The sequence below is a fragment of the Styela clava genome, chromosome 1 (genome assembly GCF_964204865.1).
Source record: "Styela clava chromosome 1, kaStyClav1.hap1.2, whole genome shotgun sequence".
NCBI classification, from domain to species: domain Eukaryota; kingdom Metazoa; phylum Chordata; class Ascidiacea; order Stolidobranchia; family Styelidae; genus Styela; species Styela clava.
The window spans coordinates 6944412-6958910 of NC_135250.1; the positions used below are offsets into that span (position 1 = coordinate 6944412).

At 36.2% G+C, this 14499-nt stretch overlaps 2 protein-coding genes across 2 annotated transcripts; one reads left to right on the top strand and one right to left on the bottom strand.

Annotated features, from left to right (window-relative positions):
• Positions 1-801: 801 nt before the first annotated feature.
• Positions 802-3830, bottom strand: LOC120348337 (uncharacterized). Its single transcript, XM_078113894.1, has 6 exons — positions 3670-3830; positions 3245-3381; positions 2760-2842; positions 2623-2679; positions 2065-2148; positions 802-1638 (listed from the first exon to the last, which is right to left on the bottom strand). The coding sequence occupies exons 1-6, from the start codon at positions 3799-3801 to the stop codon at positions 1475-1477; spliced, it is 657 nt and encodes a 218-aa protein (XP_077970020.1). The 5' UTR covers positions 3802-3830; the 3' UTR covers positions 802-1474.
• Positions 3831-8955: 5125 nt separating this feature from the next.
• LOC120345372 (uncharacterized) lies at positions 8956-12759 on the top strand. Its single transcript, XM_039414800.2, has 6 exons — positions 8956-9100; positions 9656-9910; positions 10031-10249; positions 10597-11034; positions 11543-11663; positions 12036-12759. The coding sequence occupies exons 1-6, from the start codon at positions 9022-9024 to the stop codon at positions 12142-12144; spliced, it is 1221 nt and encodes a 406-aa protein (XP_039270734.2). The 5' UTR covers positions 8956-9021; the 3' UTR covers positions 12145-12759.
• The last annotated feature ends 1740 nt before the right edge of the window (positions 12760-14499 follow it).

A 14499-nucleotide genomic window follows, 5' to 3' on the forward strand; every position in this document is an offset into this window, starting at 1 on the left:
TTTGACACATTCCATGATTTGATATTGGATAATATCATCTTATTAGAGCAATACCAATACTGTCAGCTGCAGTGTGTTGGTTACCAATTGTATCACAGACTACTCGACTGCAGTACAATCTGATAGTGTGTTAAGGATTTTCGATATATTGTTGTATAACCATTTGTTACGACCCAGAATACTACCTTCCATGCAACTAAATATGGCAGGTTAAGATGATTTGAGCGTAATAGGAGAAATACACTCATCCTCACTGCATTTCTTGACCATTAACCAGTTAAACCAGGATGGCTTTATATCCAGCTATAGAAGCTTGTGTTTTGTTCTCGAATATCATATTTTTACCTGTTTTTTTGTTTTGTTATACAGAGTTTAAACTTAATATTGTGTGCACAAATAGAAGATGAAAAATGTTATAAATCACTGGGAATTCACTGAGGTTTTGGCATCCCTTCTCGAAAAGAAGCAGGATTTTTTCGGATTATTTTTCCAAGGAATCCGGATTCGGACGGATTCTGAAATAACGAAATTTTTTTTGGACGAATTGGGTTCTGTTTTTAGCGAGTCCGAACACCACTAATACCCATACCACTTCGTTTGTTTTCGTCTCTATAGTGGTGGTCACGCTGTGCCAACTCTAAAACAGTGTCCACTTGGATCACAGTGTGCCGCAGATGTTGATACTAAAATTTAACTTGTGGACGCGGTCTTTTTCTTATTATGCTCTGGCGGGACGGCACCTTCACGAACGAATATTACAGCCTGTGTTTTTCAAATACCCATAAACAACAGTCTACTTGACTGGATACAATCAAAATTTATTATAACTTGGAAAACGTTTAACAGTCGTTCAAGGATTGCAAAATCATGTCGAACAGAATAACACTCGCCAAACAGTTGGTGAGGTACGAAAAAGCCGGTAATTAATTTACTCGGGTATAAACAAATACAGTACCAATAGATTTCTAAACAGTAAGAAAACATAATTGTCACACCTAAAGGAACACGAATGAATGACAAATATACAAGTTCATGATGGGAGAGCCAGAACTAACTGAGAACGCAATTAGCCTATCACAAGTGAGAACACGTGGCGATAACCCAAAGTCGAAAGGTGATAGTCTCTTGCAGCACTTAGTGGACATAAAAATTGTTTGGCGTGGTTCCATGATCATATCTCGGATCTGCTGTTCAAACTGCCTCTACTGTAAAAGATTTGATACAACTTCGTTTTGGATTTCGTGTCCATATATTTGAGCATTGCCTTCCTGTTGTTAACATAGAGTTAAAGCCTAAACTTTTTCAACCAAAAGATTTATGAAATGACATCATAATTTCTCTGTTCAAATTCATCACGATTACTGGTTTACTTTTCGATATATAATAGATACTGTAATCTTGTATAATTTTGAGATGCATTGCCTAAAACTTATTACAATTAAATTTGATTGGCTGATATTTCGACATTGGCATTTTAGTAAGCAATTGTTTCTGGCATGCTAAATTTGCGACATTCGGATAGAAACAAGAAAACTGCGCTCCAGCCACCACCGATTGTAACAAGCTTGTTGTGCACTCGAAGAATGTCTTCTGCAGTTGGATGTGGATTACGACTGTGAACCCATATGTATCTTTGACCTGAAAAGAATTGAAAATCATTTTTTATGTACCTTGTCAAGATAAGAAATCGGTGTTAATAAAATCTCTTGTTCAGGCAAACTACCGCCCTCCGCCAGTGACCACGGAAATAAATCAGGTTCATTCTTCGAGCTCAATTCCAAAGAGCTTTTGATTTTGCCATTCAGGTAAGTGATTTTCAACTACTATTTTAAAAAGAGTGCAAAACTACAATGCGTCAAGATTGATGTAACAGCTTAAACTTTCAAGAAGTCGTTCAGACCTTATTTTCAATCCAACGAATTATAATTCATTTAATAATTATCAAACGCGATTGTAAACGTTTATTCGTTTCCATAATTCTGGGTGGTATTTGTTTTTAGCTATGTTATGAAAATGTTAGTATAAATTAAAGCAGGGAAATGTTAAGCTGAAATTAATACCGACCTTCTCCGCCACACTGTAAGCACATGAAATAATGCTCATAATCTGTGAAGCAACTCATCGAATGCTCATAAAAGTACTGAATTTCTGCAATTCAAGAAAATGTTTATATAATTTTTGATAAACTCTGACACTATCTTTCTTTATGTATCATGTTCAGCACAGACCTATAGTATCAATATTGTTGCTTTAGAAAACGTTTATTAAGAGTACACCATTGATGTTTTTTCAGACTTTGGCACTCACTTGGTTTCGGGTAATTAATATCAACACAGAAAGGTTTTAAATATTTACTGACTTAGAATTGTGGGTATCTTTCCAAGCGGTTCCGAAAAAGATATTGAAGGCATAAACAACTTCCAGTGAAAGATAAATGATGATTCATGGCACTTAAGAGCCGGAAAATAAATGTTTATTGCTTTTTATATACATTTTGAGTTACATTATTAGGTATGATTGCCTTTTCATATTTATTGCTACATAATTGTTTTGAATAGAATATTTCCTAATAATGCAAATAAAAGTTATTATATTAAAATTGAAGTTATCATAAAAGTTTACCTTTTAAGGCATGTGAACCTGCCTCGTTATGTTTTGCCTCATTCAACCACAAAAATTCTGAAAAAAATAACAAATTACATATTATTGAAGTCTATACTTTATAACAAAAATTTAATATTAAAAGATTTTTTTCCAACCAAAATTCGTGTCGTATCTTGTGATTGAAGTTCCATTGTGATACCAATGAAATGGTATGACTCCGTTGAATGACATTGCATCTCTGCATAGAAAAAAGAAACATATCAGACCCACTCGGAAAATTGAAGAGGCCAGCACACCATATATCCGGATGAGTAATTCCCTAATTGTAGAGAATTCATTAACCACCATGTGATACGACAGTTTTTCGGCTGTTTCAACTTTATTAAGATCTTAAATTCAGAGAATATCAGTCATGTTTCCACTGAAAATAGCGAGAGAGTTATAGTCCTGGTAGTTTCGGAAAACTTTATTGCAGTAACCGGGTACATGACCAAAATAAAACTTAAGTAGCTACCAACGCCAGACATTCTCTATTTGGCTCCTGTAATACCGAAGACCAACGGGGAAGTTCTAAATGAAACCGACTAATCTAACTATTTGCTAATAAATTAACCAAATATATTTTAAAATTCTTCTTTACTCTTCTGCTGATGAAATATCTTGAAATTCTGCAAAAGCTCCGTCGGAAGTATCTTTAAAATATTTGAACGCATAACATGGGACGTGGTGTTCAACAGGATCATTGGTGTTCAGAATATGATACCAAGAATCAGGAAGCTGAAATATATTGAGAAATGATCATTGTAACAGAAACAGGGTTCTGAAGTTGGGGCATGTTATGTTGTATTTGACAGTTTTGTAACCCGTAAACAAAATTTCGAATAACTCGACATCCGAGAAAACTTTTTCCGCTTTGCATAATTCTCGCGTTCACTCAGCCCCAGACAAAAATAATCTGCCATTTGTCTATTTTCTTGTTAGAAATAGCCATCTACATATATTAACGCAATTATTCGCCAAGCAATTCTTTTTTACTCAATGCCTTTAATCTTAGCGAAAGCTTACCATATTGTAGTTGACTTCATCGAACACAGGCAATGTGCATTTTTCATTCTCGTACCGGTATCTTGGCGTTCCAACTGCCGGGTTGGACAACAAGCAAACGATCAAGAGGAAGACACAGCTTGAAAAAATCATTGTTACCTCTTCAACTGCTGTTACTGAATTAACAACATTTGCGCAACTGAGACAATAAATAACAGCAGAGTGGTATCAACAGCATTCATTTGTAAATTGTTCGTGCTGAACTTTCGTGTTTTCACCATCCTGGGCGTGTCAAGCACGATTCAATACGGGAAGCTGAAATGTCGTGCTTTGGAGTTTACTCTATCATATCGAAGAATATTATTGTACTCAAAATGTGGGTTCGATGGATTCGATATAACATAACACACGCATGAGCCATTTACCGACTGATCCACCACTCCATGAAATCAAGAATGCCGGTAAAGAGTAATTCGATGATGCGTTTTCAGCACATGTTACATTCTCCGAAGCGTGTCCTACCTAGATCAGCCTTTAAAATTCGACAAGTCAGTTAATTCCCGTACTGGATACGCGAATGGATTGATTTTGTCCGGGCAGGTTCCTGCCTATAGCGTGCGAGACAACAGCAATAAAATCTATATTAGTCTAAAGTTCATTATATTACATCTCTCAACCAATAGTAATCTAACGCAAGTGTTCACCATGATGATAACGGTTGATATTGTAAATTTTTGGAACTAACTCAAGCCGCTTCCTTCCCTCATTACAACTTTGTTATTATTATTGATTACTGTCATCATCCGCAACAAAACGAATTATGTTATGAATATTTGCGCAATGCAAGCTCACAATCGCTTTGTACGAAGTGGACAAATTCGCTAATAAAGTCACAATAACCACTGAAATGACAGCGCTCCAGAAGTGTGTGTACCAATAATGAGGTAACTAATTTTGTTTGCCTATTTGGCTATTTCACATCAAGTTGTGTAAAGGGACTGTAGCCCATGGACAGGGGGGATATTCACTTGGCTATTACAGACATTCCCCGAACTCGTAATAAAACTAAAATAAGGAAAATCGGAATAAAATTATCGCCTAACCCTAACCTGGTACACAGTACACACTACGGGAGTAGCGAAATGACTGTGTCACTAATTACGTTACAGCAATCTATTAACAGAAAGAAAGTTTGTGAGTTTTTGAGGAAGGTGGTAGGAGAAAATAGACAAAGCTTGCCATGTGCTTACGATATCAACATTGCTTAACTTATTTTATTACCAAATAATGCATTTCCAAATATATGTTATTCTAAGTCACTGCGGAACTGACGAGGAACCCGAAGAGTAATCGTGCATCGCCTCAGGAGTAGAACTGCGGTTGGAGGTATAGATCCCACGGGCACCCGCCCATAAAATCAAATAAACAATGCAAAGTTTATCACAGTGAGACGAGAGATATATCGTACATTAGAACAATATTTCAGATCATAAATATTTCAAAATTTTTTGGTGCTTCTGAAGTATGCGTACCAAGATGGCGGACACCGGAACGTAGTATGTGTACCAGGTTAGGGTTAGGCTATAATTTCATTCTGATTCCATTTTGATTGAATACAGATTTCTTGGAAATGTCGTTTTCAGCCGGAGTTTTAACGAGCACAATAAATGACACTTCCTAAAGGTTGATGATCAAGAAAAACTCACTTGTATTGAACGAACGACATATCCAATGACATGTCGAGAAAATGTTTTGATATTTTTCATATAACGATTTCGATCGACGTAAATGTACAAAATACAAAACTTCCATCATTAACTATTGCAAATTTTAAAAGCCATATGACTTTTGTCCCCGCAATCATAAATTTAGGCATTGCTTTAATATCTCATTTTATTTCAGATACGTTTGTTCTGTGTCAGCAGCAAATGAATAAGCGAATAATTTCAGATAAAGTTTTACATTCGAAAGTTTACCGATATAACCCCGAAATATATGGATACAGCCATTTGGCTCAAATATATATAATCGCATTCTTGTTACTTGGTTGGATTACTTCCCAAACAATCCAATGCTAATCATGCAGTTTCTTATGTTCAACACAACAACCAACACGGGCGGACAGACCCTATGATTTAACTGTAAGTCATAAAGAGATATGCGTTTTCGCTAAACATATTTATATAATTTAAATATATTACATTCTATTTATAGCAATGACATATGCTTCTGCAATGTCAGAACAGAATGTGAGACACTGACCTGCAATATGCCTTCGGTTTAAAGTGCCTATTAACCCTGTGGCATTCAACAGCGGCATTACTTTTTGTGAACATTTAGATATAGTTGAAGTCTAGTCAGAATTATGGATAAATACTTTGGTCTAAGTGCCGTATGAAAATATGCGGAAGTTGAAAAATTTGACATCTGTCCACAGAGGGTTAATGTATCGCCTGCACGTTTTATGTGATCAATAATCGTACCACTGTGGCAAATGTCCAGCTGACCGCTCTTTTTATGTTGTGAACATTTGTGGATTTGCTATGCAAGCGCCACGCCTTCATAATGTTATGGAATTTTCTATTCTTGAAGATTAGTTTGATCTGAATTCATACTATTTGGAATATTAGGCTATAGTTTGAGCACGACGAATTGAGAAGAACGATGGTATTAGAGGCTTCGAGCGACCGTAAAATGGTTTATATATAGTTTCGAAGTATATTGTTTTGAATAGATAGTATTGTTTACTATACAACATCAGTGTTGTTGTATCCAATCCCACGCACTACTTCATAAAAAAAGGGAAAATTTAGGCATATGCTGCACTCAATTGGAAAGATAGCGGTATTTTCATATATCTAGAAGCATACCACGCCTAGGTAACTGCTGCTAGCAAAACGCCGTGTTCGTAAAAAGTGCGAAATAAGCCATACAACTAATCGTAAGTACGTGTTAGTTTTGTTACCACGACCGACCATACATCTATAAACAATATTGACGGAAATTATTTAAGTTTCTAGCGTTAAGGTCGCAACCATTATGTACAACGCAATATATTTTTGAGCCCTTATGAGAATATTCCGCAGGATATTTAGCCATTTACTGGCGTTTTTGAAAATATTTAACTCTCGAAAATTCAACTCTATGTATGGACAAATCTTGTATTTTATGTTTGCATTATCGTAATGAAATTGACTGGAAAGGGTTGTCAAGGATTGAAGGAGGCCTTCAAAACAACGATCAGCCTACACTGCTTACCTTCAAAGCCGTTTTAAATCCCACGAGAGTGCTAACAGGATTTGTTTTGTAAATGTAATATCTTTTCAGTGCAGTGATAAACTCAATTTTAAAGCTTTTCTTACTGAAATATTGTAATGTTACTGCGTAGGCAGGCGTTTCTAGCACGTAGTAAAGAGAGTACCAAAGACTGACTATTACTGTTCAAGTATCATACTTACATATTTTAGACAATTTATGTTTCGAACAATAAAACTTACTCATAACATAGTCTCGACGATGACTCATTTACTTTTAAAAATAAGCAACGATATAAAGCTTTTTCCGTGTAAAAATATTACACGTGGGTGGATGTATCGCTGGCGAAGAGGCGATTATAATCATATTGGATATGAATTCATACTTTAAGCAAACAAAATTGAAATGTTTTATTTTTTATTTTTACAAAATTGCTAGAAATTTTACAAACATTTTTGCAGTTGAGGGACCAAATAATGTTAAAACTATTCTCATTTCGCGCTGAGCAACCAGCCCACACACAAAAAAAAATTAAGTTTGTATTGGGAATATGACGGTCAATCAGCAGATGGCAGTCGATTGTTTCCGATACCTTGTTCAGTAAACTTTCGATGCTGTCAAAGTTGAAGAAAAATATTATTTTGCAGTTATCCAAACGGTAGTGGAACAGTCTACTAGGTATATATCAACGTTTAGAACTGTATTTCAAATATCTAATCTTATATAATGGACAGTCAGGACAGAAAACTCATTCAATACAGGGGAAATTTATTAAAGACTGCAGTTTTCAGTTTATACAGGCATGCCAAGTGAGGCATAGGTTTGGCGATATAATAACCTAGTGATTTGATATGGTTTGTTATGTAGAATGCTTTGTTAGCTCTTTGTGAGAATGGTGTTACTTCGTATTGGGAATGTGACGGTCAGTGAGCAGATGCCAGTCGATTGTTTCCGATAGCTTGTTAAAAAACTATCGATATTGTCAAAGTTGTGCAAAAAATTATAATTTTGCAGTTATTCAAACGGTAGTGAAAATAACTCATAAACTGGATTGGTTTTGGTCGAAATTTCGATTCAAAAACGACATGAAACATCTCATCGATAAGTTACATATCGTGATCACTCCATCGATGATCGATTAGACGTGTCAAATTCGCCATTCAGTTTCCATTTTGCAATTCTAACGTAGAAGATAATACATCACGACTCCCGAAGTATGCATCATGACACGCCCAAAATCACGCCATACCCGATTTAGAAACACGAATACAGGCTGTAGTGAAATATTGATTTGGACAGCATGTTAATCAGTTGTAAGTGATACAAAGCGTTTCCAAGCATATTTCAGTCTTCATAATGTGTTTTACAGACTGGATATGCTTGGCATAGTTTTGTGCCATCGTATATGACCTTTTGTTTCACGGCGTCACGCCACGACTGGACGCAACATGCCGTTTTTTGACATAACGTCGCAAAATTTACTACGGATGTAATCAATATCGAAATTAATAATATTTTCATTTCTTCTGCGGGAGTATTGATCAGTAGTGCTCAAATGAATCATTTTGATACAGAAGGATGACGACATTTTTGAAGAATGAAATTTAATTGAACAAATGCAGTATTTTGAAGATGCCGAATGGGAAAGTTTCCGTCCCTTCCAAAAACAGTAGATCTCTAAATATCAGTGACTTTTTGGCTTTTTACGGAATAATTGTTTTTGCAAGGTCAATTTAGGAGATAAAGTACGCATAGAATAATGAGAAAACGAAATTGTAATTTCGAATTGTAAAATATCAGCCATCACCAACAAACAAAAAATATTGTAATAGAAGTCAGCCCCCATATTTTGGATGCAGTGAGTGGCACCCCCGGTCTCAAACATAACAGGAGGTTTATAAAGTGTATTATTTATTACATTACAAAAAGTGTGCGATAACATATGCAGTTTTCGTAATAAGTAATTGAATTATCCATTTTTCTTTGGTAAACGTCTCTGCTATATGTCTCTGCCTTTTTCCAATTTCTTGAAATGCAGAAGATATTAAGTTTTCTGATTTGCCACTTTTGCAGATTTGTAGTTATAAAGTCCAGATATATGAATATATAAATATAGTCATGTCAATGACAACAAAAAGTTTGAAGATGACTCAAATGTTAAATTCTGCTGTGTTGCTGCTTTTCTTGATATCACAGGGTAAGCAAAAATAAGGTTGTGTATTTATTCATTCTATATTTAATCTTTTTAAAATGATTTCCTTTTATTGTATGGCATCATTTAATTTGAATATTATCTGAGTTTCTTTTGGCCCATGTATAAGTAACTGGTTAATTATTTCTATACCCGACATGGACTGGTAATCGGACGAAAGTACGTGTTACGTCTTACCAATTTTTTACCTCCTATGACTGAGAAGTTTACACTTGGCTGTATACCCACCTTGTTATGGTAAAAGGGGGGGGGGGGGGGGCTTATAGGGGATAATCAATTTGTATCTTTATTATACTGTAAATTATCCTGAATATTTACTGTAAAATATTTCAAAATTTTAGTTAACGTTCAAATCTCAGTTATTTACAGTGATTTATATAATGTCTTTCAACCGAATTTTACGTAAAATATAGTGATTAAGCTAAAATTTATGATTTCACACATATTACATATTTAAGTTTCTATTTGTTGAATCGGTGTGTAACTATGGCAAGAGAAACATCGCGTTTTTGTTTATCTTGTCATTTTTCATAATTGCAGTGTTTAATGTTCTTGTGGATGGACTATGCACCGGATATACCTCCCCAATTGTTTCAACCGCTACATCAGGGTATTTACAATCGCCGAGATATCCAAAGAGTTATCGCGATTATGAAAACTGCAAATGGTCATTGAATTATCCGTACGATCATCGACATTATATTGCATATTTTGATATTGTCGATTATCAGATGAGTTACAAAAGATTTGACAACAGTGGTAACAAGTGTACTGGATACATGAGCATTTTCAAAGGTATATATTGACATTACCTTTTCACTTCTCCTCATTGTTTTATTTCAATTTTCTTTTTACTATTTTTCTTGAACCCTATGCTATTTCTTTGCTTAAAATTGACCTATGTTTCGTCAACAGCTCAGACAGACTGCAAATCATCTAAGCCATTTTGCAACGTTTATTATGTTTCGGATCAATGTGAGAAAGTTGCGAATGAGAGATACTCAGATTGTAACAAGTTCAAAAGAAGAACACTCATCCCAACAGAGGTTGCTTTCAAATCAGAACCTTACTACTCGGATAGAACACCACAGAGAGGTTTCAAACTACGATATGAATTTGTCGATTGTTTGAAAGGTATGGTGAATTGCTAATTTGTCAAGGACTTTATATGAGGTATCTTCTTCGACTTATTGTGCTGCGTGATTTTTTTGTTTAAATCACAGAGGGTGCATCAAAGATTTATTGTCAGGGTCAAAGGTCGTTCTGCTTGAATGATGAAAATAAAAAATTTCCCTGTTATCGACTGTTTTTACGGTGGAAGATTCTCAGTTAATCAGTAATACCCACTTGATTACGCAGTGGCGTTTCCATTATCTACTTCCATTACCTACAATGGCATCCTTGGGATTTAGGGATACAGTTGCATTGGAGTAATTCAGACTAACACATGTTATAGAGTTTACACTTTCCCATCGTTTTAGCGTTGAAGACAACACCTGTACCAACAACATCAACAGAAGCAACAACTACACCTAAACCCACTACCACCACAGCGACTACAACCTCAACTACAACAGAGTCTGTAACGACCACCTCACTTACAAGTACAATAGAGCAAACTGCTGAAGTGAAATCTACATCATCGAATATATTTACAACAAAATCTCCACCGAGGCCTCTAATGACAACATCTCTCAATGCGCCACCAAAAGTAACGACTTCACACACCCCTGCATTGAATCATACCTCAGGAACGTCACATGTATACACCACTGCCAAAGCAGACCAGAATGAAGAAATAATTACTGCAAAGGTATTTGCAGCTAATGGCGTTCAGAAGCAAATCGCACCCAGGAGCACCACAACGACAAGCAAACAGGAAAAGGACAATACGACACCAGAGCCTGGGTGTTCTGAAGGTGAGTTCAAACGTATCAATAGGTTGTTTAAACATCAGAACGTGGAACAGTAACGTTAGAGTCCAGGGGTGGGCAAGGTTTTTGGACCATGGGGTCAAACATTTTGCTCACCTAGACTGGTGTGACTTAAAAATTAGATGTTATGAACAATATTTACAGTGTTACAAATGCAAAAGTGGAAAACAATGAGCCTCGTGCCAAAATTAAATTTAATCGCTCACACACAACCTTAACGAATTATTTGAGCTATTTTTCAGCTAAAACATCAAAATTTGGTTTGGTTGTGGCAGCATCAGGCGGACCAGATTGAATCACCCAACGAGCCGGATTTGACCCGCGGGCCGTACTTTTCCCATGTCAGCGTGAAACTATGCTTATTCAGGAAGATTCGTTCAAATTCTGCCAGAGTAGATCCTCATAAAATAGATATAGTTATAATAGAACGCAATATGGATCCATATCCACGGTTTATACTCGAGATTTAAGTACAACTAAAAATTACTTTTAGGTTCGGATTGTGCAAACCGGCAAAGCATTGAAGCTCCAAGCTCCCTTGGTTGGATAGCAGCTCCGATTATCATAGGAATTCTTATTATAGGATTTGTTTTATACATCGTACTGATTAGAAGGTAAGATGAATTTATATATTCATGCGACAATTTTTGAATAAAGTCATTTTATCTAAGTGATCATTTAAGTGCCGGCTTCAGCTGGTCTCGTTGTGGTCATTTGTGGAAAAATTTGCCCAACGAAGTGAACAGATCCGATTTGGCCTATTTCAACGTGTCTTTTGTGAGTGGCATGTACAATTGTGTATAAATGCTTCTTCTCCACGGACAAAATCAAGTTAGAGTTGGTTGGTAAGCTTTTTGTTTTGACGGACCGATTTCATCAATTTAAACGATCATGCTAGTCACGAGTTCTTGCAAATTTACATTGTTTGCATGTGTTGATCTAGCAAGTGAGTGACTATTGGCTAATCATTCTTGAACCATTTTCAGGAGGCAGAAGCAGAAAAGCGAAGACATTGGATACTTGATGGGCATTGAAAATCCACATTATAATGGTTTAATGATGAAGGACGGTGTTGAAACTGGCGCGGGTGCGTAGTAAGAAACTGCCAACCCACAAAACATCGAACTGTGAGATGTATTAAATCGGCTAATTACAACAGCGCAGCGCGGCTTGGGACGATGACGACCATGCGAAGGAACCTGGTCTGAAGTCATAATAACTTCTGATTTGTTAGTGCTCACCGCCGATAACCTCAATTCGGTAATCGATATTCGATAAAACGTTGGAGAGTGAGTGAGCCTATAGCCATGGAGGCTACGCTACGAAAATGATCAACGGGTCACTGGCCTAAATAAAAATAATAAGTCATAGCAAGGCATCGGAACTTCTGATTTAACAGTAACTTTTTACACTTTCCCTGTGCACTCGTTTTAGTTCTGTACTTTCAAATATTATGTTATGAAAGAAATATTTCAACAATACCTCGATTGGTGTTCACTATTTTCATCCCAAAATGAACTACATTTGTTTCTTTATGGCAGAGTTTACGCTATTCCCTTTGCTGAAATGTGAAATTGATTGGTGTGGTTGGAATCTTTACTTTTTATTTTAGTCTTGGCTATTTGCGTTCGAGTGAAATATTTCGCCAGATTTGATTTTTTCATGATTTTTCAATACACCATTGCTGTGCAATAAATAGTAATTATGCAATGCTGTTTGAGTATCTTTTATTTCACCACGTTGTCCAATAAAGTTCCTTGGGTCTGCAAAGGTTATGCTTCTTTGAGAATAGCTTCGGCCTAAGATGTTGTCCCAACGACCATAATTGGGAAATAAGGTCTACTGCATTAAGCTTCAGATACAAGTCATGTTTCACCAATACAACTGGAGATTTTTTCAACGCAATTCACTTATTATAGATATTGACTGGAAGCGGAGCAAATCACTTGATAATTTTTTTTCCATACTCCGGTACTCGTTTTTAAGAAAATTCGCTCAAAGCAAGCCCAAGTGCTTTCACTCAAGAGATTCATTTCTGAGTAGATCAGTTACGGCGACCACATTATGTCGCAGGATTTTCCTTTTTACCTTCCATACGCGATCTACTACTATAAAACCATAAGTTCACAGTGTCCAATATTATAAAGTAGCATAATATATGAACTCAACACGACTAACAATCTGCTAAATACAATAACGCAACCAGACTCTTTTGATCCCAGATAAAACGTGCCCTAACACATCTTTGTGCATTTTTGCCCCGTGTAACCTATTACACTCAGCAATTATTACACTCAATCAAAACAGAAACAAGAGAAAAACAGGTGTGGGGATAACGGTAAAATCCTATCACAGATTAACAACAGATAAATGGGGGTTGATGTAAGGCTTGGAGACGTTTAGGTTAATATGTAACCATGGCAGAAAAACGGGAAAAGTACTTGCATCATTTGCCAAAATAAATCGCAAAATGATAGTGTGTAGCAGTGCATACCCTGGACCAGGGGTCACCAACCTTTTCGAAGCCGAGGGCTACTTTCTAGGTACCGATTAAGCCGAGGGCTACCAGTTCAATGCACACTTTTGAAATAGTCAATTTGCTCGATTAACCTTCAATTATTGATAATTACTGGTTTTTAGTCAGATAAAAACACTGATAAACTTTAGGATTCTTCAGGAAATCAAACGATTATCACAACGTAGCAAATAAATTACTAGCAATGGCACTTCCATTTTCAAACAACTAAGTGTTTTTAAAATTGATTTTAATGTGATTACTACAATAATATCCTCGGAAACCACAGGTCTACAATGTATCATTTTTTCACAAACACCCTGCATAACCTTAAGATGAAATGAACTAAATGTTGTACTATGGCGTGTAACTTGACACTGTAACTCTGAGCGGGTCTTGCAGATTTTCATCAGTAAGGCGTATTTCGTGCCTTGTAAAATTCATGTCAAAAAATGTTGATTAACAAAGATGGCGTGAACCAAACACTGATCTCGTAACATAAGATTGCTGTTTGAATTAAAAGGCGAGCTTTTTCTGCCCTCACTGCGCTGACCAATGGATAGTGACAAGATGTGAAATGTCTCTTCGCTTAGTCATCGCTATAAACTCCCCGCAAATGAAACATACGCAAGCTGTTTTCAAGGTGGTAAAGGGAAATCCACCTCCCATTCATCGTGAAAATGGTAGGTTTTCTTTCGTTTTCCTGCCAATTAACTTTGAAATCAATAATTGTATTATTGACATTGCTGCTCCACAAATTCACGGACACGAATAAACGCGGGTTCGTGGAAGGTGACATCTGTGTGATGTCATAATTGGGAGAGTATTAAATGACCCGTCACATTACTGGGGTCAAATAAAAGTTAGAATGTTCGTTACCATAATATTTAACATAGTGTTATTCCCAGTTCCCAAATAAGACAAAAGTGTGATTT

Bases quoted from the DNA above. Each gene is read 5' to 3' on its own strand.
- LOC120348337 (XM_078113894.1), bottom strand. From the start codon at position 3,801: ATGATTTTTTCAAGCTGTGTCTTCCTCTTGATCGTTTGCTTGTTGTCC. The intron at 2,149-2,622 runs GTAAACTTTTAT...CTTGAATTGCAG, and splicing joins AGGTTCACATGCCTTAAAAG to AAATTCAGTACTTTTATGAG. The intron at 1,639-2,064 runs GTCGGTATTAAT...AATTCTTTTCAG, and splicing joins CTTACAGTGTGGCGGAGAAG to GTCAAAGATACATATGGGTT.
- LOC120345372 (XM_039414800.2), top strand. From the start codon at position 9,022: ATGTCAATGACAACAAAAAGTTTGAAGATGACTCAAATGTTAAATTCT. The intron at 9,911-10,030 runs GTATATATTGAC...TTTCGTCAACAG, and splicing joins ATACATGAGCATTTTCAAAG to CTCAGACAGACTGCAAATCA. The intron at 11,664-12,035 runs GTAAGATGAATT...AACCATTTTCAG, and splicing joins TACATCGTACTGATTAGAAG to GAGGCAGAAGCAGAAAAGCG.